The 27829-nt window shown below is 38.2% G+C and overlaps 1 protein-coding gene across 2 annotated transcripts; it reads left to right on the top strand.

Moving 5' to 3' along the window:
- The first annotated feature begins 25 nt into the window (after positions 1-25).
- Positions 26-27000, top strand: UBE2J1 (ubiquitin conjugating enzyme E2 J1). 2 transcript variants are annotated; one of them, XM_062489874.1, is made up of 8 exons: positions 26-113; positions 9192-9265; positions 10995-11126; positions 11682-11766; positions 13190-13295; positions 15108-15237; positions 18922-19053; positions 25798-27000. In XM_062489874.1, exons 1-8 carry the CDS (start codon positions 83-85, stop codon positions 26068-26070), a joined length of 963 nt encoding a protein of 320 aa, XP_062345858.1. In that variant the 5' UTR covers positions 26-82; the 3' UTR covers positions 26071-27000. The 2 variants fall into 2 exon arrangements, with proteins under 2 accessions (XP_062345858.1, XP_062345859.1); XM_062489875.1 differs by lacking the exon at positions 10995-11126.
- The last annotated feature ends 829 nt before the right edge of the window (positions 27001-27829 follow it).

Genomic DNA, 27829 nt, shown 5'->3' with positions numbered 1-27829 from the left:
TGGGCCGGGGCCGGCCTTCCTCCTCCGCCCCCTGCCCCCGCTGCCGGAGCCGCCGCGGAGGGAGCGAGCCGTGCCCGCTGCTATGGAGGCCCGGTACAACCTCAAGAGCCCGGGTAGGCGCCGGGGGTGGCGACCGCACCTTTACGGGCTGCAGGCGGGCGAGCCCGTCTCGGGGCTGCCGCTGGTCGCGGAGGGCTCGGGGGACGGGGCCGGAGCGGGGAGGAGGGCCGGGGGCCGCGGCGCTGGCGGCGTTCAGGCGGAGGCCGGCCGGGTTCGGTTCGCCTTCGCAGTGCGATGGCGGTGGAACCTTCCTCCGAGCTCTAATTGGGTTCAAAACACCCTGACCGCCAGGTCTGTGTATGTGTCTGTGTGCCCACGCGTTTCTGGTGGTTCGTGGGAACGTACCTTTGAACGATTAGTGCGGTGGCCGTGCCCTGTTCCCCCGGGCATCGCCTCCTCTCTGGAAGGGTGCGTGTGAGGGGACGGCTTGCTAAGGGTAACTTGGCCTATGTGGCCTCAGTTTGTTTTGCAGAAGTCTTGTTGTACAGGCTCTGTTTACTTGCGTGTCTGTGTTTGTTCACATGTCTGATTTGACACGTTTGCATGTTAAAATTCATGCCTATAACTCCTGGGCTTTCTTTTGAATCCTTGAAGTGGGAGAGACGCTTCAAGAGACGTGGAGAAGCAGCGCTGGAAGGGAAAGTTTTGATTGCTAGGAAGCAAGTGTCGGACAGGCCATGTCCCCCCGTGTGGCAGCGCTGGAGCAGTGGCCTCTGACCGGCTGTGCCAGGGTTTCCCCTCCTGGGAGCCGCTTGCCCAGCCGGAGGCCTGGCACTGCCGAAGCAAAACCTCTCTGCAGCTTGTAAGGGCTGCTAGGGTTTGTGTCTGGGTTGCTGTCCTGCCCCTTCTTTCCCCTGACCGGGCGTTGAGAAACAGGCATTTTCAGCTTCGTGTTAATTGTGATGAATAGTGGCTTTATTTTTTAATCATGTCACCAGCGTGAGAGGTGGGGAGAAACTGAATGTTACGATGACTTATACCTTACAAATGTCAATGACACGCTTGTTTACAAACATATCTCATGCGAATGATGTGTCTATTGCTAAGTTATGTCGCTTAGCCTCACACCCAAGTTGCATAACTGAAAGATAAGGAGGATCACTAAGCAAACGGTGAACTTATTGTCATTTTAAACATCAGGAAAGAATACTTTTTTTTGTGGGGATGTGCAGGATATGTAGCATATGTGAATTTGCAAGGCCACACAAACATGCTCACTGGTTGTGGTTTGCCACGTCATGGGAAACAGTGGTGGTGTGCTGTATGACAAGCACCTGGGATCTGGGTGGAGAGGACAAATATTTGTGGATTAATTTAGAAATGTTGTTACTTGTCCCCCATATATTCAAGAGAAAATCACCTTTACTGGAGTTGATTTTCAGCAGCTGTTGGTGTTGAAAACCAGCTGGAACCAGCTGTTTCATAACAAAATGAACTTTATATGGCAAAGATAAATAATTCATACAGTGGCTTAATATTACTTCTCCTAATTAAACATGTTCAGTCACATATTAGTATATTAAACTGTTTCTTTCCACCTAGATAGTGAAAGTTCATAAAGTATATAAATAAATTCAAAAATTTCTTATTTAAAACATTGATTTCAGTAGTCAAGATGTGTGAAATCGCTCACTGAACAGATGGGCAAGAAGGTGTTGAATAAATATAAACAAAAATATGTTAAACAAATATTGTTTCTTTAACAGTTGTCCGTTAAAATGAGTTGATGGCAATTATATATGGTATAGCCTCTGCTTTTGGTCTGGCACTTTGCTTGCTAACCAGGTAGATAAGCATATGCAATTACTTATTATTTCTGTGTATGTTTTACAAATTCCAATCTCGTTTCAGTTACATGTGCAGTTTATTTTACTCTTGCCATTCAGCTGAAGGCTTACGATGGAACTATAGAATATTCTAATGTTCAGGTGGTTTCAGTTAAAGTAAATGCACTAAAATATATAAAAAGTTCACCATATTTTCTCTTTCAAGGGGTTGTGTCATCTGTGGGCTGGAGGGATTACTTCGGTAACTGAGCCCTCTGTGGCTTTAGGATGAGTAGCTGTCCTTGTGCCTGTTATTGTTTTGCCTTTAATAGAGGAAGAACCAAGCTGCTAACCTTGAGGTCAGCTTTAGGGATTTGGAACATGCTGTCCTGAGCCAGAGTGGAAAAAAGTAATCGCTTTGTACCTGTACAAGAGGCTTCTACTGTTAAAATCTGCTTTTGAGCTTGAGCAAACTGCAAACAGTGACTTTTTCTGTGCAGTAGTTTTTAAAAGGGCAAATCCTACTATCCCTTTTAATAGAAGTTGCTTCAACATAATGTTTTAGATAAAAATGCATTTTAAATAGGAAAATATTGTTAAAAGAAACATGTGCCTTCAGCCAAATTCTGCTAGGGAGTTATGAAAGAGCTGAAGTTCATCTGTGGTTAATACCGGGGTGCCTCTTCTGTGAATGTGCTAGACCAGACTGATGAGTGGGGATCAGTTAGGCTCTCCATTGCTGTACTTTCTGTGTGCTCTCAAGCTGACCACGAAAGAGCAATATTGCTATACATCTTTGTCCTGCTGCTGACTGCTCCTAGGCAATGTGTTCATTTTCTTCCTTATCCCTGTCTCTACAGCTAAGCAGTTCATCCCAACATATTTGAAAGATGGTAACTCTCAGTCACACAAAGCAAATTGTTCCCCTGCACACCATGTCTCTGTTGATGAGAGAGACCTCTGGCCTGTCTTGGTTTGCCATAGGTGCAGGCCATGGCCAGTGCAGGTCTGGGATGGCCAAGCAGCTCCTGTCACCCTCTGTAAGAACAAGGAGCTATGGGGACATTCACCTGATGCTGTCTTTTCACGCTGCCTATGAACTTGAATTTCTTTTTTATTTCTCCCCTAAGACACCGTTTATTTTGGAAGGGATGCAATTTCACACCCCACACTTCAGGCTTCTTTGTATTGCTTCAATAAGTTGAAGTCTTGTAAGCATCATATTTTTATGTGTTTTTTTGGCAGTTGTAAAAGGGCAAACTATTTTCTGTCATAGGATTTCAAAATGGATTAGTCAGTGTATATCAGCCTGCTACCACATGGCTGATAAACCTCTCCCATCAATATTATAGCTCAGCTGGCTAAAGTACAGACTTCATCCTCTTCATGCCTCAGGAACATCCCTATTTTCTGAAATTTATAAGACAGCTACTTGGAATAATCTCTTTACTTTTTCTTTTTTTCCCCCAAAGAGATGTGACCCTTAGCCTGCTGTAAGATCAGACACCAGATCTTGGAGTGGCAGTGTCTTGTTTTTGTGTAGGCTGTGACCAGGCATCTGAGTGGGTTTTAGCACAGGCACTTGAAGGATTATGAACAGCTACTTACAATGCCTCACACAGAGCCCAAAAACAACTGTGCTTTTTAATTTTTGGGGGGGGCAGAGTTTGTTTTGCTTTCAGCAGACCACCTGATGGAGAATTTGATTAGCAAGGGCACTGGAGGGCTAGGGAGAGCATGTGGAGGGAGGCATGACATTCTCTCCTGCATTTGTAGCTCAGGAGCACTGCTTTGAGATCCTGAAGGCATAGGGAACATAATAATACTGAGATTTTGATCCTCTTAGCAGTCATCTTCAATATGATTGCTGCTTTTCCTGCAAACTGTACTTCTTTCTCCACTGTATATTTTGTACAAGTAAGTGTTCTGAGCCAACAAGTATGTGTCAGTTCTTTGTTAACAAAACAGAAGTAATAGGAAATAGCCAGTAGCTGTTGTGAGGGTTAGTACCTTCCCTGTATAAAATAAGGATAAATTGTTTAAAAATAAAAAGTTGAACAGATGTTAAAAATGTATTTAGGCTGAAGACGTTGTTTTATCTTAGCGTGTTCAACAAGCACCTTGCATTTTGTAAGTTTTACACCCATTTGTGTTGACTGAACAGTTGTTTTCAATTGCAACTACAAGAAGAATACTGTACTTCCTGCTGCCCTAAGGGAAATGAGGACTAAAGGTTGTCTGTTTCTGAGGGTGAGAGGAAAGCAAGACAAGACTAATTAAAAGTTTTTTGGGTTTCTTTTAATAGTGGTTAATACTTTATATGAGTACAGGAGGCTTGTTGGTCATGTGAAAGAATGTACATGAGGCTAAGAAGATGTAAAGCAGCTATTCAGGAGGCTTATGGGTCTTGAGAAAGGATGTATCTGAGATCCTGAGGATGAAAAACAACTGGCCTGTTTCTTGGCAAATGGTGTTTCCATTTGTTTTGTAGCAGAAGTCAAAGGAACTGCCAAAGGAATGTCCTGGTTTTGGCTGGGATGGAGTTAATTTTCTTCCTAGTAGGTGGTTCAGTGCTGTGTTTTGGATTTATTTCTGTTATTTTTAGTTCACAAATGATCACACATCATTCACAGGTTCTAAGCTGTCCCGAGAATCAAATTCACAAGATGACACACAGGTCCTAGTGACACTCTGCAGCTTGTTGTGAATCTGTTAGAGTTGCTGTATGTTAATATTTCATAAACTATTCTCTAGAGTGTACAGCAAAAAAAATACCATGGGAAAAATGGAATTTTCCATATCAAAGAGCTACTGTGACTTTTTTTCTTTAAATATGTTTTCTTACATGCATTAGTGACCACTTCACTTAAAGTGAGGTTTTTCTTTTTACTTAAAATGTCAAGGCTCATCAGATGTTGTCATTTTACAAGAAATCCTAGGTACTTTAAACATAAACTGAATCCTGATTTATTTTTTCTTAAATTATGTGATCCATTCTTTATGCAGTGGAACTAAAGTTCACACTAAAGTGTGATTAACTGTTATTTTTCCCCTTACAAGAAATGTAAACTTTACGTTTAGTAAATGAGATTTTCTTTTAAATGCCAATGCAGTTTGGGTTCCCAGGTGCTTTGGGCTGCTGTGGGCGCTGGTGATTCAGCAGGTGACTCTCTGCACTGTGACCTCTGAAGTTACACAATGGTTACACCAGCTGTGGTAAGGCACTCCTGGCTCAATGGTCAGGTATAGAGTGGAGGGGGAAAGAAAACAAAGCGAGCTGGATTTATGAAGACCCTCCCAAAATGTCATGCATGACACATGCATGTAATTGAAAGGACTTGATCCTTGTCTCAAAGGGTTCATGTGATTTCATTATAAATTTTTTTTCTATTATTGTTGACTAATATTTTTCCTAATTGTAGATAGTAGCCACATTAATAGAAAAATGCATAATAAAGATGGCTTGTGTTTTACTAGTCGCTTAAGTGGACTGAGTAGTTATAAAAGTTTCTCTAAGATGAAGGGTTTTATGAGAGTTTTACTTTCATTGGAAAACCTGTATTCAACAAATAAATTGCATCTTTACTTGTGCTGTTTTCGTTAGTGGAGCCATAGGGAAAAAGTTACTACTTCTTCTGTATTTCTCCTGAGTAGACCTCTAAATCTTGTTTAAAGTGAAAAAAAATAATAATAGCAGCCATAAATAAAAGGGTAGGAAACATTTGCCAAAGCAGTAAAAGCTGTCAGGTTGTTTTATTCTTCTTTTCCCGGCTTAGATAAGTCAACTTGAAAGATTGAGAGATCTCTAGCTTTATGCCAGCTGTACTGGATTCCATTGTTTATCTGTTCATTATGTACTTTCTTTTTCAAACTGAAGTTTGAGAATTCATTTCAGAATGAAAAGGCGGTTGTACATTTGAAGAAGATACTGTCATGCACAACCACTTTTTTAATTTTTTTTTTTATTATTATTAGGAAAGGCATAATGATTTACTAAGAGGACACCACCGATGTTCACAACCTGTTATCCCTTTAAGCACTCACACTGGCGTTTACAAAGACTGATCACTTGTGTTTTCTGTGTCCAGAAGGTTTCCCCAGCAGCTGGGTGCAGGTTTGTCTGGTTGGACACATAGCAGGAGTACTTGAATGTGACCTGCAGATATGTTCAAAAGAAGCAGCTGTGTGAACTGGAGTTTCAGGGTAGCTTGAAGTAAATGCTGATGAAAGTGGAATATGACTGGGCGTGCTTTTTTGGCATAAATAAATCTATGAATCGCATATGCATATATTGTACAAATTTTGCTCCTTAATTATTATTCTGCCACCACTCAGTCCTAAGGCAAGCTGGTGGCTTTACATTCAATTCTCAGATTTTTAATACCCATATTTTGCTTTTCAGAAAATTATGATAAGTTCAGCGTAACACAAGAGGCGGACTGTCACGCAGAGCCTCTGACCTGTAGTATTCTGTCTTTCTTCCACAGAGCAGTAGAGAGCTCCCACACCTCCTGCTTGATGGGAACTCTCCTGTACTCTCTAGTCCAGAAACTTAATTTCCTCAGGATTTAATTTTGATGAACATTGATAAAGTGTGTCTGTGAAAGTCTGCACTGATGGTTATGTCATATTAAAAGATAACTTGATTATTTTGTCTCTAAAACCTGTCTTCGACAAATTCAGTGTCTTTACTTTTTTTTTGGCTGAATCAGCTATGCGCTTTGACTTTACTGACATTCTGCTATTCTTTATTTCAAATGGGCCCAAACCGTTCTGATTTTTGAGATTTGCCATTGCCAAATGTTTACCCAGTGATTCAGTGTGACTTAAGTGGGTTGAAACACCAAGACTTGTTGCAGAAATACCAGACTTTGTGAATTATGCTTGTTTCCTCCATGGCAGTTTTTGGTAGCCAAAAGAGGAACTGTTTCATGAATACTGCAGCAGTGCTTAAAGAAGAAACAAATTTTGTGCTTTCTTCGCTGTATCGCATGTTCTCAGAATGAACCTTTACCGCTCCAGGCTTTTCTGTGCAGCCTCTCAGTTGGTATTTTTCAGCAGTGTGGGAAGAGAAGCACAAAATGGTTTGGGTTGGCAGGGGTCTTTAAAGGTTGTGTAGTTCAGCCTCCCTGCCTCAGGCGGGGACACCTTTTGCTGGAGCTCAAAGCACTGTCCATCTTGATCTTCAGTGCTTCCAGGGATGAAGCATCCACAACTACTCTGGGCCACTTGTTCCAGTGTCTCATAGCCCTCACTGTAGAGAATTACTTCTATGTGTCCAATCTAAACCTACTCTCTTTAAAACCATTCCTTCTTGTCTTGCGCTGCAGGCTGTGGTAAAAAGTTACTTCTTTCTGATAAGCATCTTCTAGGTATTGAAAGGTCACAGTAAAGTCTCCCCAGAGCCTTTTCTTCAGGCTGAACAACCCCAGCTGTCAGCCTTTCTGCATACATGTGTGCTGCTGACAAATCATGGAATAATAGAAAGGCTTGGGTTGGAAGGCACCTTAAAGATCACCTGCATCCAACCCCTGTGCCATGGGCAGGCACACCCTTCACTAGACCAAGTTGCTCAGAGCTCTGTCCAACCTGGCCTGGAACACTTCCCAGAATGGGGCATCCACAACTTTACTGAATAACTTGTTACAGCACCTCACCATCCTCACAAGAAAGAAATTCTTACGATATATAATCTAAATCTACTCTCTTACAGTTTGAAGCTATTCCCACTGTCTTGTTGTTACATGCTCTTTTAAAAATCCCTCTCCTGTCTTTCTTGTAGGCTCTATTCATGTATTGGAAGGCTGAAGTTAGGTCACCTGATAGATTTTTAAGATGTCCTGGGTTGCTGAATACTAAAAACTTCTTATAAGCAAATTATCTGTATGATATATGAGAGCTAAATTAGATGCTGCTATGTTTCATGTCCCAAGAGTGAAACAGTATTATGCTCTAGTACCTTTCCCTCGGTGAACATGTGTGACTGCACATGATGCTGTTATGGGGGAAAGTATTTCTTTTCTGTCTTGGTCCCTCAGCTGAAAAATCTCAGTAACAGTTGTCTGCCGTGTCCATGACTGCTCTGTCTTTATTTGTTTTTGTTTGCATACATTCTCAGTCTTCTCATGGTCACCATTTTGCTTCGTGGGGTGTTCACTCCTGAATTTGCTCATCCTGGTGCGTGCCACTTTTCTTCTAAAGGAAAGTGTCCAGCCTTGTTGGCTGTGAAGCAATGCTGGGACCAAAGCCTTTTCTGGTTCAGACTTATTTTCCTACTATTCCTCTCTAATGAACTGGTAAACCTTAATGAAGAGGAAAGAGACAAACTGTTATTCAGTGGAGCCTGAATGCTGCTAGCTGTGATGTGACCTGGTGGGATCTGTAGGATGTTTAATTGACAACCTCCCTGTGGCAGCAGCGAATTTCCATGTATTTGGTTTTCTGTTGGGTTGTAAAAAGTGGAATTCTCAAACTTTGAGCCATTGTTTATAGCTGTCCAGAAGTATGAAGGAGGGAAAGAACTTCTCACAGTAGATTGGAAGGAAAATTGCTCTGTGGGGAGGTTAGAGTTTTTTATTAGACATTATCGTATGGTGCACATGAGGGCACCTGAAATATAAGTGATGAAACAGAGCTTGCAGAAGTGGTCACAAGAAGGAGATGGAGAAAATGCAGATGATGCTGGTATTTCTGAGGTGGAAGTGGAGAATGTTACTAATGACTATCCTGAAGTTATGACAGAAAAATAGCTGGGTGTTCACACTCAGTGGCAGCTTCCAACTGCAGTGGCCCTGGGTAAATTTTTCTGGATGGTCATGTGTTTTCAAACCTAATATAAAACTTCATCTCCTCTTACTGTTGATGTGTTGATTTCTCTCAAGTATTACTGTGGCCTCACTTAGGTCTGCTACGGGAGTAGTCATGTAATTGTCATGGAAGGTGTCAGGATAAAGCTTTTCAGCAGTTTTTAAAGATGCACATGATGTCCTGTATCATGAAATATTGAGGTTGGTAGCTACGTAAATCTTGTAGTCTCAAACTGTTAGTGATATGCATGTTTTTTCTCCTGTCCAGTGCAATGACTGACATAAAACTGCTTTAGCCCCAGTGTTCAGTGTTGAGAAACTCTGTGACCATGCACATACTTTTCATGGCTTTATACTTGTATAATCCATTTAAGGGTTATTCATTTTAAGTAATTTTATAGTGTCTTGAATTATGAACTCCAGTGAAGAAGCTGGAATATGCTTGAGAAGATTAGTTAGCTGAAAAGAGTTCTTCAATAAATGTTTCATGTATTTCTCTATGCAATGCATATTAAGTTATTTTCTTCATTTTCATGTCTTATGCTTTCTTTTTTTTCAGCTGTCAAACGTTTGATGAAAGAGGCTGCAGAACTGAAGGATCCTACAGATCATTATCACGCACAGCCTTTGGAGGTCTGTTTCTCTGTTTGCAAGAGCTTGTAATTAGGCAGTTTTATTCATATATACTCTTAGTTAATATATACTTCTCTAGAATGCATATATATTTAAAATATACATACTTAAATGATAGCAAACTGATTTTTCCCTATGATGGAAGTCAGCAGCAGAATTCAACTTCAATAGTCTTGAAGTTCCAGTTTATTGGTGAAAGTACTTAATAACAGTTTTACATTGCACCTAAGTAGTTTTATAGCATGGGTGTGTTTATTCCCCTATCTCCTTCCAAAGATTATGGAAATACTTTATATTTAAGTCAAGTTTTTTATACCTAAACCTGACATCTAGCTCAGTTTATAAGTTGCTCGCTGGAACACTTAACCTAAGTTGAGCTCTCAGGATTGCTGTTTTGCATTTAAGGAAACATGAAAAACATGAATGTATGCAATTCTGGATTCATTGTAAGAGAGAGGAATTTCACACTTAAGGAGTTGCTTCTTGTCTAAACACTCGATTAAGTTTTTGGGCTGAGAGAACAATGAAGTTCCAGTGGTTAGAAGCTTAAACAGAAATTCTGTCTGATTTCACTGGATTAATTTAAAAAGGCAATGCTCTGTGGTATTCAGTTGGGAGGTTTGATTTTTAGCTGTTTGCACAAATGTGTAGCACGCTTAACATGCTCACATAATAATGCATGTTCCTAGGTACTATAAAATATTCCTTATTGTCTACTAGTTTTTATCTGTAGCTTGTTTCTCCTTCTTGTGGTTAAATGAGAGGTTTAATTCTTGCTATCATTTGTAACCTACGTGAAGATATTATTTCTGGGTTAGAACAGTGTCTCACTGGGAAGGGAAAAGTGACAGATGAAAGGAAATGCTGGAAATCTTGACAGTTATCTCCTGTACTTAAAAAACTGTAACTAGGTGGGCTGTCCCAATGCTGTAATGCCAGTGTTTAGCATTAGCTGAGGGATCTCATTCACTGACAGCAAGCCTCACTGGGGCTCCTGTTCTAACAGTAGGAGTTGTTCTGCTTGTAAATATTTAGGAAGTTGTTGGCAGCACAAGTTCTGATATACATTACATATCCCAGCTCAAAACCCCAAAGAAACAATGTTTAAAGAGAAGTTATTTATACGTCCAGTGATGATAAAATTCTAGATTTCAAAGTGTACCTTTCAAAGTTGTGCAGTAAGGCATAGTAGCTGTTTCAAATTTGTTGGTGGAGGAGGGAGAATAGGAATTCTCTGGGGTGTGAGTCAAATCCCTGTGTTGACGTGGGCATGGCAGGACCTTTGGGGAGGCTGTCATTAGTGTTCTTTCTTGGTGTAGGTCTCCCCTTGGTTCTGCAGAAATTATTGTTCACTGAGGCAAAGATCCAGTTTCCTCTTAATTGACTCAGTTTCCCATCTGTTGGGTAATAAAACTCTTGTCATAATTTATACAGCTTGCATAAAGAATTTGGGTAATGATTATGAGGGTTTTGGTGAATTATTGCATAAGGAAATGACTAGAAACCTACAATGCTTTATCCTTAGTGCTGCATTCTCTTAACTCTCCCTTTGATTTTGGCTTCTTAAAACTTCTGCCTGTATACTGTTTCTTCAGCCTGTCCTTGTTCAAGGAAATGGCATCGAGTTGGCTATTTCTGTGATGAGTGCTTCTTTTTTATTTTTCTTTTTTTTTTCTTCCCCCTCCCCACCCCCCCCCCCCCCCTTCTTCCATTGATGGGGACATTTTAGGATAACCTTTTTGAATGGCACTTCACTGTTAGAGGCCCTCCAGATTCAGATTTTGATGGAGGGATTTATCATGGGCGAATAGTGCTACCACCTGAATATCCCATGAAACCACCCAGCATTATTTTGTTGACAGTAAGTAAACGTACTTACTAGTTTTTCCTTTTTATGTTATCAGTTTTATCGTGGGTAGAGAGAGAGATTCTTGGCATTTAACATAATGTTATTTTTGTAAGGTGGCACAGTATAGTATAATTGAAGATCCAAAGTCTTCCAATATTATTTTGGTAATCTAATTGCAGGAAGCTTTATGCCTAATAAATGGAAGAATTTTTCCTCAAGGAGAAATCACATTGCTGATGTGATTATTGTCTAACCTTCTGTTCTCCCCATGGGCCCTCTTGGTTTCTGTTGAATACATTGCTCGGATGTAGGAAGGCAGACCTGTAGTTTAGGGCAAAGGCCTTCCTTTGTGCATAGTTTTGTAAAAGGTTTTCTTCATGCATTAATAGAGGCAGATGACAGAGTTCTGTGTTCAGCAGACTGCCAGTTTTCTGAGGTTGGCAGTAATATATTTGTCACATATTATTTGCGCATGGAATTCTTTTGATAATGATTTTTACGATTTCTATCAAAACTCAAGATTTAACTTCTAGCATGTTTTTTTGTATCCTCCTTCTTCCTTTGAAGGCAAATGGCAGGTTTGAAGTGGGGAAGAAAATTTGTTTAAGCATCTCAGGGCATCATCCTGAAACATGGCAGCCTTCTTGGAGTAGTAAGTAACAATTCTTGAAAAATATTACTCTGGTCAAAGAACTTGTTCTTTTAACTAAATAAAAAAAAATCTCATGAAGAATGTTTCTAATGAAAAAGGAGACAGATTTTGGGGGTGTAAAATTATGGGAGAATCTGTCAAATGAAAAGTCATAAAAGAGTAAAATTGAATGATTTGGAAGTGATACTAAGTAAATGCTAGGGCCGAGAAACTGAGGAGTAATAGTAAGCTCTTCTTTACTTGGATACATAAGCATTAAGAATTCTCAGACTACTTAAACTATTTGTTGTGTATTTTGTTTAAAATTGTTCTTACAAAAATAAATCCTATTACTTTATCCTGTTTTTGCATGATCACTAAGCCACGTTGAATATTAGTACAGGGGAGTTTTTAATTCTAATGCTGTGGTTCTGAGCATTCAAGAGGAAAGATAATGTAGTCTAGGTTCAGTATAACTGAATCTTCTCTATCTTTATTTTTAAAAATACTGTTATCACAGAAATTGAGAGCTGGCACAGTTCATCCAAGGCAATATGCTTATGTTCAAGTAATTTTAGTTTTGCTGAGTATAGTATATAAATTCTTTATCAGTTTCACTTTTAAAATATATTGATAAGATCTTGGGAGTTTTCTAGCAGACCACTCTTCAACTTTTGTTAAATGTCTTATATTTTTTTAAAGAGTAGAAAATACTGTGTTTCTAAGTAGTTGTAAATACCCTGTCTCTTTTCTGTGGTACTTATTTTGATGTGATATTTATTTACCAAATCTGTTAGCAAAGTGTCTTGAATTCTTAAATTTCATCATTACTGTAAAACAAAGTCCAAGTACAGATGTTGTCAAAAGAGATGCTTCAGATGACAACTCTGTTATGAGCAGTAATTAATATTTTAAGTGAGCTCCTTCCCTTATTATGATGGCATAAAAGGAACAAATTCTGTAGTGCTTTGTAAAAAAAGAAACTCTGAGTATGTGTACACTGAATTGCTGAATTCATATCTAATAGAAAACAGATGCTGAAAGAATTCCATGTGAACCTCCTTCTTCCTCTCCCCCTGCACCCTTTCTCCCCTTCTCCACCCCCCCCCGACCTTTTTATATGTTAGTACTGCTTTACTTTTTTCATAATTTTTAAAGTCTAGAACACTCACCTTAGTGCAACATTTTTGTGACAATTTATTTTTTCTTCTCTGTTGGCTGGTGGCCTTTTCTTTGCTTACACCATGATGTTAAAACAGAATTAAGAAAGCCTTGCAGTGTACCAAAAAATACCCTCAAACACCGAAACCAGTGCTGCCTGTAGGAAATTCAGACTTGGCAGAATGAAGTTTTGCAGTCAGAAATCCAACTTTTCTGAGTGTGGAAGGAGATTGCATAACTGTTTTTTCTGCCACATTGTTTATATCTGTTTTCCCCATTTCAGTAAGAACAGCTTTACTAGCCATCATTGGATTTATGCCAACCAAAGGTGAAGGAGCAATAGGATCTCTAGATTACACACCAGAAGAAAGAAGAGCTCTTGCAAAGAAGTAAGTGCTAGGTTTGATGCTGTAGGTACATTTACATTCACTAACTTTTAGGGTAATGCACTGAGTAGAAAATAAGCTACTTCAGTCTATTCTCTTGCATTTATTCCAAATAAAACAATTTTGATGCCTTGTATATGTAGTTGCATTTTTCTCTGAATATTGTGCAAACTTGGAACTTGCAGTCAAACAAAATATTTTGAGAGCACTCCGTTCCTTCCAGCATTGTGTGGTCATAGAGGTTTGTCTGAAATTCTTGGAGATGTAATTAGCATTGTGATGCAGTACTAATTGAAGCATGAAGGGAAAGTGGGTATGATGGAATTGATAGTAAGTGGGGGAGGAAACAACCAAAATAATACAGTATCATTGTCTTTAAGTAATTAGTAATAATGAAATTATTTTGGAGTTCTAAAGTAACTTCTTCTAAATGATCTTTAGGAAATTAACTGAAGATTAGGTTTGTGACTGTGATGAAATTATTAGCTTAGTGGATGAAGGGAAGGCAGTAGGTGTTGTTTATAGGGACTTTAGCAAGGTTTTTGGTGTCCTTTCCCTTATCCTCAGTCATGAAGTACAGCCTAGGTAGGTGGGGACAGTAAGGTGGATTAAGAACTGGCTGAGCTGCCTGGCTCAAAGGATTGTGATAAGCACTGCAAAATCCAGCTGCAGTCTGATCACTATTGGCGTATTCCTGGTGTCAGTACTGGGGCCAGTGCTATTCAGTGTCATTAATGACCTGGATACTGGGACAGGGTGCACCCTCAGCAAGTTTGCTGGTGATACAAAACTCGGAAGAGTGACTGATAGACCAAAAAGTTGTGCTGCCATCCAGAGGAACTTCAGTGGGCTGGAGGAATGTCGGAGAAAAGTCCTGCCTCTGGAGAGGAATAACACCAGCTGATTATAAGGAAGCTTGGAAGGGAGGATGCTGGTGATCATTAAGCTAATCATGAGGCAGCAATGAAGGCTGATGGTGTCCTGGGTTGCATGAGGAGGAGCATTGCCAGCAAGTTAAGGGAAGTGATCCTACTTCAGTACTCAGCACTGGTGAGACATCAGGAGTGCTGGGTTCAGGTGGAGCTGTGACCAGGTCAGAGTACAAGGAAGATAAGGATGTCCTGGAGCAAATTCAATGCAGACTGACGGGCTGGAACATGTTTCATACGTGGAGATAGTAAAAGAGCTGGGAGTGCTTAGCCTAGAAGAGAGGAGGTTCAGGGGATCATATCCATGTGTATGATTATCTGAAAGGAAGTTGTAAAAAAGGTAGAGCCAGGCTCTTTCCAGTGGCATTCAGTAACAGGAATGAGTCAGTGGGTGGGTTGGTCTTGATACTGTGATGTCAAGTCTCTATGGTTCCTCACTGGCCTGGAGAGCCACCTGCAGTGTGCTCTACAGAGGGATGATATGGGAAGGTAAAGTTCTCCAAGCAGCTGAAATTCCTGGATTGGAGGTGGAAGCTCCTGGGTCCAATATAACGTTTGTAATAATAGTTAAATCTTTATAATTTTTATTTGCTGCAGATATATGTATTTCAGTTGTAAGAAATTATTAATAAAGTGTAAATAACAGTGATATTAAAGTCAGTTGTTAATACTTTCCTAAATGGCATGAGAGATTTGTGTTAGTAATGTAGATAATTCTTAATATATTTTTTCAAGATAGTGTGATTTGAGGCAGAGGGAAGTACTTCTAAACTGCTGGCTTTGCCACCACTTGTCTTTCTGTGGATTGTTCTGCAAATAGTTTATTTAAGCAAGCACACAGGAACACTGAGAGCATGCTATTCTGAGCTATGTCATTTGTGGGCAGGTCACAAGACTTCTGTTGTGAAATGTGTGGCACATCTATGAAGACAGCCCTCTTACCACTGACATCTGGAAGCGTGTCAAGCCAGGCAGACAAGGAGGCTAAAGAACTTGCCAGACAAATTAGCTTCAAGGTATAGTCACTGTTTAAACTTTCACCTCTCTTGTATAGAATTAGGAAAAAAAATACTGAGGGAAAAACTTGTAAATCACAGAAACATTCATCATTTCAGAAAACTTTCATCAATGTGGAGGCCTGTTTTCTCAGTATAGTCTGAAAGAAAAAAAATAAGAATGGATCTCTTGAAATTTGCCAGTTAATAAGTTATGCATCTCAAGCATTGATTGATTAGTTTTAATTTTAGTGGTGACCACTGTGTTAAAAACTGCCTGTGTTGATTTTACTTCAACATTTCCAGACACTAATAATTTGATTAAATTCTCCAGAATTAGTCATATCATAAAAGTGTGAGAAAAGTTTGGGCAGAGCTAACCTAAATTTTTTACCTTTGTGATTTTTTTTTTTTTTCCTTTTGGCTTATGGAAGGAATAAAACGTATTACTACTGAAAAGTGGTTGCAAATTCTTTTGAAGTACTCTGCTACTATCTGAAGATACTGAAAGTTGAACTCTGGTATGGAAGTTGCTGTGACCGAAAAATGTGTTCTCTAGCTTGTGTTTCAGTGAAAGCAAGGTTTGTTTAGACAAATACATTCCTTAGAGAATTGCATGTCTTGCATGCACAGTGTTGTTTTTCACTGGGTTTTCCACTAAACTCTTAAATCAGCCACTAAGGAGGAAGGAATACTGTGCATGAGGGCAGGGAACTACAGATATATTGTGACAGAGTGGCATTAGTGCAGAACACACCCTCACTAACATCAGGGCTGCCAATATGTCCCCTTTAATCACCCATGTTCTTCCATTAGTGTCCTAAAGGCTACTTTTAGTTTTTTCTGTGTGTGCCATGAAAGATTGTCTTCTTCTAAGCATTCCTGCCAGTTTTGCATAGGACATGCATATTCCTTTACTATAACACTTATATAAACATCTCCAAATAATTTTACGAAAATGAGAAAAACGGGGACAGAGTTTTAAAGCTGAGCTACTTGGAGAAGCAATGCCTTTTCCTGGCTTTTTTTTGCAATAGATAAGGGTTTAAAATGGTAGGATTGATTTTTTTACTTAAGAACTGCTAATCTTCAGCAAAGAAATTCTAGAAGTATCAGAGTTTGATTTTGAGTTTCTTTTGTGAGAAAGAACTCATACCTTACATTTCATACCTTTTTCAGTTTTAAAATTAAAGGCTTAGAGATATCAGTCCTTAAAGAATATTTGTGCTTTCCATGTATCTATATGCTTGACACCACCTCCTAATAACAAGCACTTGTCAGGGAAAAAAAATGAACAAAAGTCTTAGGTTCTACAGCCTTTTACCATCTGTTGTGTTTTGTTGTTGTTTTTTTTAAATAAGGTAAATCAGTTCTGTCCTCCGGTTGCATCTTTCTTCCCTTCTGAAATCAAATTTTAGGGGTTGGGGTTTTTTAATCTTCCTGCTTCTCTGCTTTACTTGAATTTCTTATCCATTTGTTATGAGGCACATGTGGTCAATTGGTGTATTTGTAATAAACTAGTAGTATGAATTACTAGCAGAAAATAAAGGTTTTAATCCTTTGGATACATTTCATATCATTTTGTGGAATAAGATTTAACATCAGATTGCTGATGAGTGTGTAATTTGAGAGTCTTTCTGCTAGCAAACATATTAGGAACCTCTGCAATAGCTTCATGCTTAAATAAGAGACTTCCTAACTATGTGTAGATGATCCCAGGCTTATTGTGTTTTTTACCAGCTTTAAACAAGATGGTAACTTTTTAAAAAGCCCCCTGTGTGGTATTGAGATGGGAATATGAAATTTAGGAGGGGGAAAAAACCATAATGAGATGTGCTGGGGGTTTCCTGCTTCTGTGAGCATCCACCTTTGTTCCAGTCTGTTTTATTAGTAAATTATATTTTGTATCAGTTCTATATTGACTTCCAAATAGCTTTCTGCATTTTAGGTATAACAGAAATTCCATTTTGCTTAAAAAAACAACAAAAAAAGAGATTACTTATAGCATGTGTATCAGCAAAACAGTATGGTTTGCCTTCATGTTGTCATCACAAGGCATATTTTGCAGTAAAATTAATTCTCTGCTCTGCCTCTTTATTATGTTCAAATATGGTGGTCATCTTTTGAATGTTAGTTGGACTTCAGTCTAGATGTACTTTCATAAACTAAAGTAAATCAAATGCACATTTGGTGCTGCTTTGTAGAGATTAACAGTAAAGATGAAATAAGCTCATCTTGGAAGAAGCAAGAGTATGCAAATCAGTACTCACAGGTTCTGGGGAGCTTATGATTTGATATAGGAAAGAAAGATTCACCCTGAGTGTTGTCAAATGCTGCAGCGGACTACCCAGGGAGACTCTGGAACCCCCAGCTTTGGAGATGCTCAAAACTTGTCTGGACATGACTCTAGACAGAGTTGGACCAGGGACATCTAGAGATCCATTCCAGTCTGAATGTTTCACAATTCTGTGTTGCTTTGTTGATGATCCATATTTGAATTACAACTTTTCCTGTCTAGTATTACAGTTCATAATAGTCAAGTGCAAAGGGAAAGCAGTGTTGTCAGATTTTAAGTTTTCAAATGTGAAATCCATCTCCTGATTGTTTTGTTCCGTATTTTTTGATTCTCTTGAGGTAATGCACATAAAGAAACAGAGAACTTAATTTCCTCACACTAAATAGTATCATGAAAGGCTGTTATACTGTGATCTTACAGCTTGTTATCGCTATAACTGGTTGTTTTCTAATACACTGTTTGTATTTCTTGCTACTACTATCACCACTACTTATGTCTGCATTTGAAGACAGTCACTAGATTTGAAGTTGTCATCTTTGTAATAAATTTGGATCTAGACACATGACTTGGGACATGACTTGCTTATTGATAAAAATTAATCTGGTCATGGCTTCTTTTTTTTGACGTGTAAATTTTAAAAGTATTTCAGTTCAGCACTATGAAGGTATGTTGTTTTCCATTCCCAAGAGATTTTTGCTGGCATATATACTGCGGTTTGTGTCCTTACTGACCTCTTGTCTCAGATTTCCTAAGCATGAAATCTAAATTATGGAAAATATTGCACAGTAGACATTTTGTAAATGTGTATGAAAGCAGTATTACGAGACTTGTATTTTTTTTCTTTTACTCTGTGCTAAAATTTAAATCCTGGACACTGGTATGCATATGCTACCCAGTGTAGTGGCATGCTGCATATATGCCCACTCTGTCCATGACAACTTTGGTACTGAAACCAGTATAGCCACATTACATTGGCAGTCACAAGAGGCTCCTTACTGCTGTGGGGGAACAGCAATGTTCACTTGTATCAACAGTAGGTCAGCACTGTCTTAAGGACATGCAAAACAAAAGTTTTAAAAATCATGTTATTCTGGCATAATGTCCTAGATCTTCTAAAGAATTTTGGTTTTTGCTCTCTATGTCTGTGCTTTTTTTTTTTTTTGAATGTTATTTTATGTGCAAACAAAATGGGTTTTTAACCATCATTTCCACATTTGCAGTCTTATTTTTAAAGAATGAAAATTTCTTAAATTTGTTGCTGTGTGATTGAAATGCAACTGGCACACCTGATCATTACATTTTGGTAAACCTCATATTCTCTTCAATAAAATATACATTCCAAAATAAGTCAAATTGTTTTGGAGCAATTTTGATCTAGTCTGTGAAGTGTACATATGTGCTTCTTGTAGGCAGAGGTCAATTCATCCAGGAGATCTGATGCTGGACCCTCAAACACATCAGGACTGAACCACTCTGCCACTTCACATGAGCCCCAGCAGGATGGTGCAGCTAGAGCATTCCCAGATCCAGCAAGTGCAATGGTATGGTGCATCTTTGAGCATAGTCTGAACATGAAATTGGTCCTCTTAAGCTGACTGGAGTGCTGATTAAAGTATGTAGTTTGCATATTTGTTCTGGAACTCCTGCATACTTTTATATAAAATCTATCAGGAAATAATATGCTTAATCATTTTTAGAAATAGCAACTTCTGCTTTCCCTTCCTTCTTTTAAAACAATAAATAATGTTCTTTTACCAGTGTTTCCTTTAATTACACTAAGCGTTCATTTAAATTTTATGGTGTCTGAAGCACTACAGTTTATCATCTGTGTAATGTAGCACAGGTTTTTTCTACATAATTCTTAGCCAGAGGCAAAAAAATGCTGCAATGATAACCTGTAGCTTTTAAATATTAATCAGTACTATCTTCTTATGTTTTATAACCTCTTAAGTAAGTCTAAAATATTCTTGCCATTGGAAGTATGACACGTTTTAATACTGATAGGTGTAGGGCTTACATAAAGATTTCGGAAGTGACTGAGGTCTGGTAATGGGCCAAGGCAGCTGCTGTTGCAACTGTTGCAAATGCAGTCTGAATTCACTGATAAATTGCAGGCAAATCCCAGCTAAGCTGCCTTTTTTAGAGAAGATGGGGCTGCAGATTGGTTAAAAAACCCACAGCATGTCCAATAACATCTGTTGTGTGTTGGCAAAATATTTTCAAGCTATGTAGAAACATAAACATGCTTAATAGCTTACTTTTTTCCCCCACAGTAAGGATTTTTCCAGATTGTTCGGGATTTAATAAACTGTTTTATTATATTATTCTTATTGAAAATCCTGGCTAATATAGTAGAAAGAGCTGACACACCAAGGCATTACTGGCATTTTGTTGAGGAGAGAGACCTTTTTTAATGAATCACATTTTTAAGAAAACTGGTTTTATCAATTATACTGATCTAGTAATTAATGATTGATGCAGTTTTCAGAAGATCAGTTCCATGGGAAATGAGACCTTTAAACATATAAACATATGAATGTATGTAAAAATACTCATGTATGTGATTAACTGTAAATGATAAGTGGGTTCATGTTTTAGGGAATTAAACTAATATTCAGGATTGTTAGTTTTAGTTTGAACCAGCACCTGTTTCTGAGCTGTCACATTTTGAGTGTTAGGAATTATGTGGAACCATTCAGTAGTGGAAGATAGCCACACAGTGGAAGAAAGAAATGTGTAACAGGAAAGACTATTTTAAATTGGAGCTTACTATTTTTGGCTTCTTATTCATGTGAAAGGTAATAGAAATCTTTTCAAAGTAGGGCACTCTGGGCATTGATCTGCTTAGAGGTGTGAAAGAGTACCCATACAAACTTCAGATCTTTTCTACTCAGCTGGGTTTCTTTCCTGTGTAAAATCCATTTATGGAGTCCTTGTTGTGTAAAGACCAAATTCTGCCTTACTAAGTTGTATTAGATGTGGACAACACCAGAACTTATTATTCTCCCTTCATGGATAAAATGTTTGCCACTTACTCTACAAATGTGTATTTAATTAAAAGCTATTGTAGAAAATTTGCTGGGTTTACTCTCTTTGAGAGTAAAAAGGGGAGAGGTAGGGCCAATGCTGAATTCTTGTATTAACTTGTGTAGTTCCTTCTGATATAGTAGATTAATGTGTCTCACTCTGAACCCATGGGACCTTTTGTCTTTGTAGACAATACAGGGGTGAATACTAGAAGTCATGATGCAGAAAAAAAATGAAGTGTTACGTTTCTTTGGCTCCTAGAACAGCTGTAGCCAGTCTTCATTAAAGACACAATGGTAAATAGGTGCTAAGGAAAGGGTCATCTCCAGGTGAAGGTGGAGGAATGTGTAGACTGTGTTTTACTGTGGGGAGTCCTTCATGCTTGAGTTTGTTCTTTCCAACAAAATTTCTCCATTCCACAATTTTTTTACCTTTAAATTGTCTGAAAGGCCAGAGATTTTTGGAATGTGTTAATGCCAAGGTATTTGTGAGCACAGTAATGTCCTTTCTGGGACAGGGCTGATTTAATTCTTGTGTGAAGAGCACACTGAAATGGGTTTTTGGCATGGCATCACTTTGTGTCCATTTCTTTGTTCCACACGGGGCCTTATTCCTGAAGAGAGAATTTTTCATTCCATCAGAAAAAAAAAAAAAAGATATTTTGAATTAGCTCTCCTTTCTGCCAGCTTTCACCTAAGGAAAGGATTATAGCCTCACTGGCTGAAGAAGGTCCAAGTCTTACAGTATTTCCATTAAGCATATGTTTTTTCAGATTTTAAAACTCAGTTTGAAACTGTTTATGTTTTGGCTGTCATTGTGTCATTCAGTACTTCAGTCGTACAGGTTCTTGCCCTTTGTGTAATTGCTGGATGGATGTGTTTGTGCTGTGGGAGAGGTGCACTCAAGAGCTCTTGACTTTTGGGCTTTCTCTGCATGACCACATCTTCCAGGTCACTTCCCTTCCTCCCTACCCTCTCTTGTCTTTTTGCCAGCTCAGCAGTGGTTGTTCCCATTCACTGTCCTGTTAATAAATGACTGGAGTGTGCAACACTGGTGCAGATGTTGCACAATGGCTGTTAAATTTTATGTGTCTATTATTAGAGAACATTTATCAAGCCTTTAAACAGCTGATCTTTGAAGGAAGAAGGAGGGGAGGGGATTGTTTCTCATGCCAGTGAGACCTGCTTCCCAAGTGAACCTGTCACAACATTATCAAGGTTTGCCAGGTGCAAGGCAGCAAGTACAACTGCATGATAATAAGGAAAGAAACAATGCTGTTCTGGAAAATGCTGCCACAGCAACTTGTATGAAAGGGTACAGAGCTGTAGAGAACCGTCTTTAGCATTAATAAAACTAAAACAACAGGCTACCTAAGGCATTATGCAGCATAATGCTTCTGAAGAGTCTGAACCCAGTGCAGAGAACACCTCTGAATAAACTACTTATGACAATACTTTTTTTTTTTATTATTTGTAGTAGCTGTTGATGTTTACTCAGGGCAAAGTCATGGTACATTATTCTTGTTTGAGTATTCAAGGTGCAAGCAAGGTGCTGCTGCTGAAAATTGGCTAGATAAAACTAATTGCCCTTAGTATTAAGATGGGATCCTTCCACATCTGAGCAAAACAATGTTTTTGAATTAATATATTATAGAAATTCAGGTTGGACTCAAGCCCAGTGATCACCTCCCAAAATTCTGATCACAGTCTGTGGGACTCATTACTGGAGGCTGGAGAGCACTGTAATTTACTCAGCAGCAGAGGCTGGTAGGCTGCATTTCTGTCTTCCCCTGATTGCACTGACTAAATCCATGTGGATTATGGGTGTCTGAACTCCCACCAAATCTGTAGCAATACATTTGGTGTATTGATATGGAATGATGTCCCACCTTGGGGCTTATAGCTAATGAATAAAGTTGATGCTTGATGAGCTTTATTAAATACCAAGATGAAATCTGTAGTTAGGCTGCTTTCTGATAATTTCTGGGAACACATAGTAGTGACCTGCATTGATAATGGTGGCTGGATGAAGCATTATGAAGGGTGATAAAATAAACAGTGTAACTGAAGCCATTTACTCTTGAGCTTCTGAAGGAGGTTTCTGTCAAAAAATGAGGCTGTGCTCTGATGCATGAGATTTATAAAAGCCCTTACATTTAATCCTAAATTCTGAATGATATGTTGGTAAAAAGTGTTTCCCTTTATCTCTGTGAAGTGACGTCTTAGTTTTGTAGTACTACAGCAACCATTTTAAATGTCTTGACAATTGAGAGTACTTGGTCCAACTTTGATTCATTAAAATATAGACATTTTTCATATTAGCCATTAAGCCATGCTGTGTCAAACTTTGGCATTTCTTCAGCTGGAAGTTGTACAGACAAGTATTTCACGTATGCTGATTTCTGCATCTCTCCCCAGACCATTAGAATAAATGAAAGAGGCTTTGGTAACCCAGAGGATTTATATGGTTCTGAGTTCCTGAGTTTCCTGCATTTTAAAAACATCCCTTCTAAGATGATTATTTGATCCTTCTGGTATTCTGCTAAAAAAAACTTAAAATAATGGCCTGGAGATAAAAAAGATGTGATTAATTCTACCATTTTTCAATAGACTGAGCATGATGATATGAATTTCCTTATTTGCATTTTGTTAGACTATATGAGTTTTTGTTAGTTCTAATATATTTTACTGAAATAGCTTCTTCATCAAATAATTATTAAGATGTCCTTGGAACGAAGTTTTCTATCAGTCCTAACAGTTTCAGAAGCTTAATAATATGACATGTAGTAATACAAATAGTATGTAATAATGTGACACGTGTGTATTAAATTTCTGTAAAGATCAGATGCTAAAGGTAGCTACAATGTATCTATTATTGAAATGTCTATTTTTAGTCTGTTAAGCCCTCATCCACATTTCCAGTATGGTTTGGCAGAAACAATTGAAGTTGTGTCATGTGAGGTGTTGTGTTAGTCTAAAAATCAAAAGTCTTACAGTGTTTGCTTACAAAGACTTTAAAGACTTGCCATTAAGTTGAAGATGATTGTGATTTTTTTTTCAACAGTGCAGCCCATCTGTAACTTTTGGGTTTTTTAGCAGTTAAGTCTTCAAACAAACAAACAAAAATCTATCTGTCTTAAAGATGCTGTAGCAGCTGGACCCATATTTATATCAGGTCATGATCACTCCTTTCTTAGCTTTCTTCTGCATGTCTGGTTATGGTTGGCCATTGATTATGTCGGGAATCCCAAGGCAGTGCATTGGCTGAGTTTTGAGTGAAGCCGCTGGTCTGCTGCTGCCACAATCCATCTATAATTTCCTCAGAAAAATAACTTAAAGCCTTGACGTTGTCAGTGAGATTTTTCTTGAATTACAGATCCGTACATGTTAGTGTATGACAGCTTATTGTATTCAGAAGAGGGCCTTTCTGGTTTATTTTCAAATTTAAGTTTTGCAGTACTGAGATGTGTGTGACAACCAGTGCTAGTTACTTTTGTTAGTAAGATGAAGGATTAGGACTATTTCTAGACTTTTTTTATATCTTTAAAAACTGAAGAAGAAAACCCTGCTTACTGAAATGGTAGTTCTAGAGTCCTGAATTCACTTCTCTCCCTCTCACCTTCTGGATGATGGGAATGTAGATGAATCTAGGAGCTTCATTTTTCGAATACTTGGCTTCCCCAAGTCTTTATTTTCCTTGGCATGAGGAGTTCTCAAGTGAAAAGCAGAATTACTGTCTTCTGCAGTGTACTGGAAATCATGACAGGCTGCTTGTGGTGTTCTTGGCTGTCTCTGCTGATAAAATGTATATTTTAAAAACATTTTTCTTTGAAGCTACCCAAGCTGCTTTGCTTATTTAGGCAAGACGCCTGTGTAAACCGGCAGGTTGTCAAATGTGGCAAGTAATTGCATCAGTACTTCCTTGCCAGTGATAAACAGTGGGAAGTACTAACAATGAGGAGGTGGGAATGGAGGGCCTCTTCCCAGGGTGAGACAAATCACCAGCTAGGTGTAAATTTTGAATTCTTTGTCCAGACACAGAAGAGTCACAAGACTAAGTGCTGTTCACTGTCTTGTGGATTGTCAAACCTGATAATGCAGTTTAGGGCATTCCGTATTAGGTCATGTGGAAAGATTATCTTTTATGAATACTATAGTAGATGAAGTGGTGCTTAAGGTTATGGATATTGTTTCCATTAAAAGGCTTTGGAAAAAAGTCTAAAATGTCCAGAATTCTAGTTTTACCTGATGTAATGATAATCTTTTAGGAGGAAAGGGGGAGAAAGCTAACTCTGGAAAATGGCTGCAAATTGCTTTAAGTAGGAATACCAGAAAACCTGATTTTCTGAGGGTTGAAAATAAGACTTAAAATTATAAAAACCTGCAATTTTTTTCTCAGAGCTTTTTTTTTAAAAAGAAAACACTTTTAAATCGAAACTTGTAAAAATGCTTATTTTTAATGACCATGCCAGTTCACTGTTTTTAATATTAAACGTTGGAAGTTTGAGCTTTTTAGTATTGAAAGCAAGATTAGTCTGGTGGAAGATCGGAGGTCGTATTTTCTAGCTCATAAGATTGAAACTTGTTTTCGTCAGTATAAAATTCTCATGAGCAGAACATCATTTGCCGAAGTTTTATTTTTTAGTACTTGTAATGTCAGACCGAGTTTAACCAGTAGAGGGCAATAGGTAAGTGCCTGCATACGTGCTGTGCTTGGAAAATCCTGCTGGGATCAGGTAGGTAGGTGGTTTGTGGTTAGGGTTTTTGTTTCGTTTTTTCGTGGTGGTGGTGATGAGAACAGACTTCAGGACCCAGCTGTCCACAGGAAGCACTGCAGTATTGCTTAATTACAGTTCTTGGACTTCTCTCCTTTCTGCTTTTGGCTTCCCCATCTTGTTTCCCCTTCAGTATAGGTGACATTGCAAATCCTTAGAGATGTAACTATCCAGAGGATTATTAAAGATTTCTTGAGCAGCAAAGAATTAAAGTAAATCCTAGATGAAGATATTTGAATTCTCTAACACAAATACAGTTTGACAGACTTCCTTCAGCCTTGTCTTGTCTATAGAACTGCTGTTTTTTAGCTTGAAATATATTTCGGATAGTGTATGGACAAAAACAACAAGCTGTAACAATGTTTTAATTATTAGAGACATGTATTAACAGTCATCTGAAGAGTACATTTTAGTCCTTAAGATTTTATCTCTTGCTGATTTTAGGTGCTGTATTGTCTGACACCTCTCAACATTTCTTTTTTAGTCTGAACCTCAGAACAGCAGTGCAGTGGCTGGGCAGGAGCATACTCCAGCTGTGTCCAGCACCACCACCTCGATGAGTCCTCGGCAGCGCCGTGCTCAGCAGCAGAGCCAGAGACGGGTCCCAGCTTCAGCCGACTTCAACCAGGCACAGCAGCCCAGAGCCAACACCAACCACACGGGCTCAACTGTGCTCATTGTCCTGCTGACCTTTGCCCTGGCAGCTCTCATATTTCGCAGAATATGCTTGGCTAACGAGTATGTATTTGAGTTATAAGGTTGTTTGTCCTAACAGCAGTGACTTGAATGCTTCACTGAACGTTCTGTATTGGCTAAGAGATGAGAACTGTTTACAAAGGTTACTTTTTGTATTTACGCTTAAATCCTTATGAATGTTAATGTACCTACAGATACATTACTTGTAAGAAAGTTGGACATGTAAACTATGAGTTTTAATTGCCCACTAGATACTTGGAGAACCAGTTTAGTGGAATGGTGACATTAAGGCATGTGGGATGGAACTAAATTAGTGTAATTTATAAGCAAGAAAAAGACGATTTTTACAAAATGGTTGATTAAATTTTTTATGAGGCATAAGTGCCCATATAAATACCCCATCTAAGTTAGTATAAGATTTGACATAGGAGAGGAAATTATGCAATGAAACACTACTGTGTGTTTGTGTCTGGTGAACTCTCACTTAAGAGGGAATACGGTTTTGTAACCACTTTCATTTGCTGTGACACATTTCCAGAGGAAAAACATATTCAAATTGGTTGTGATGCTGCTTTGTGTGTGTGGAAGAGGGAAAGGATTATGGGAGGAAAGTAGGTGCCAGAAAACTACTAGCATTATTTTGATTTTTATTTTTTGGAAGAAAGATTGGATAATCTTCTGAAAGATTTGAATGTCCTCTTCTAGTACTTTCAACTGTATATCTTGTTTTTAAAATTTGAAGATTATGCAAAACATGTCTATTCTTGCAATAGTTATAAATATGTAATATAATTATTTACCCAGAGCTGTTGTCTTTTAATTATACCAGAAATATACATAATGTGTTGAACTGAATGTTTCATATGTGGTTTTATTTGCTAAAGAAAATTTAAACCTTATTATACTTAAATTCTCAGATGTATATGAACATGCTTAAGAGAAGTATTTATTACAATCCTTCTGGTAATAAAGTTTCAAGCCAGTCTTTGGACATGTTTCAAGTATCACATGGCAGTTTCTTGTTTGTCTGAAAATTTTTTGGTTGGTTGCATTTTTTGTAAGGGCGTTTCTTTTGGTTGGTTAGTTGTTTTTTTTTTTTCCTTTTTTTTGGGGGGGGGGGGTGGTTCAATTTGTTCTTTTTTTTTTTCTTTAACCTAAAATCAATATTTTGGACCCATAAATCTACATTATAAGTCCCTCGTAATATTCATGGATACTGTGAAAAGGCATATGCAAGCAGTAAACCTATGGTTGTTTGAGTTTTGAGAAGTTTGTCTTTCACTGTTTAAATACTGAAGTAGAATGAAGTGGGATAATTTTCCTCTTGTATTATTGTTCAGCATGTTTATTTCAAAGACAAGGAAGTTTAGCTAGCTTTCATTTTGTTGCTATCAAACATAATAGCACTGACTTAAGTGAGATTCTTATCCTGTTTTTCAGCACATATTTATCAAGCTACCAAGAGCTTTCCAAAATTGTGTCAACTATAGTATATATTACTGTTTTACAACATTACAGTAGCTATAACAACTTCTAAAATAAGGAAAATCCATTTTGTCTAAGGGAGATGTGTAAATTTAGAAAACCCCCAAAATCTGAGTCTTCTAGCATTTCTCTGTATTGTTGATAATCTTGTTTGCAGGTGTAATGGAAAAAAGGTGGGAAAAAAAACTTTTATAAGTTCAGACAAAAGTATGTATTTGTTCAGCAGTTAGACTTTCTGCTGCAAACCATTTTGATGTCAATATAGTCATTAACATCTTTTTACTTAATTTGTTATTTCATTAGAAATTAAATAAAACCAAGCAAAAAAATACACA

The sequence above is a fragment of the Cinclus cinclus genome, chromosome 3 (assembly GCF_963662255.1).
Source record: "Cinclus cinclus chromosome 3, bCinCin1.1, whole genome shotgun sequence".
NCBI lineage: Eukaryota > Metazoa > Chordata > Aves > Passeriformes > Cinclidae > Cinclus > Cinclus cinclus.
Note: the sequence above shows the minus strand (reverse complement) of the source record. Positions and strands in the feature narration are given on the sequence as shown.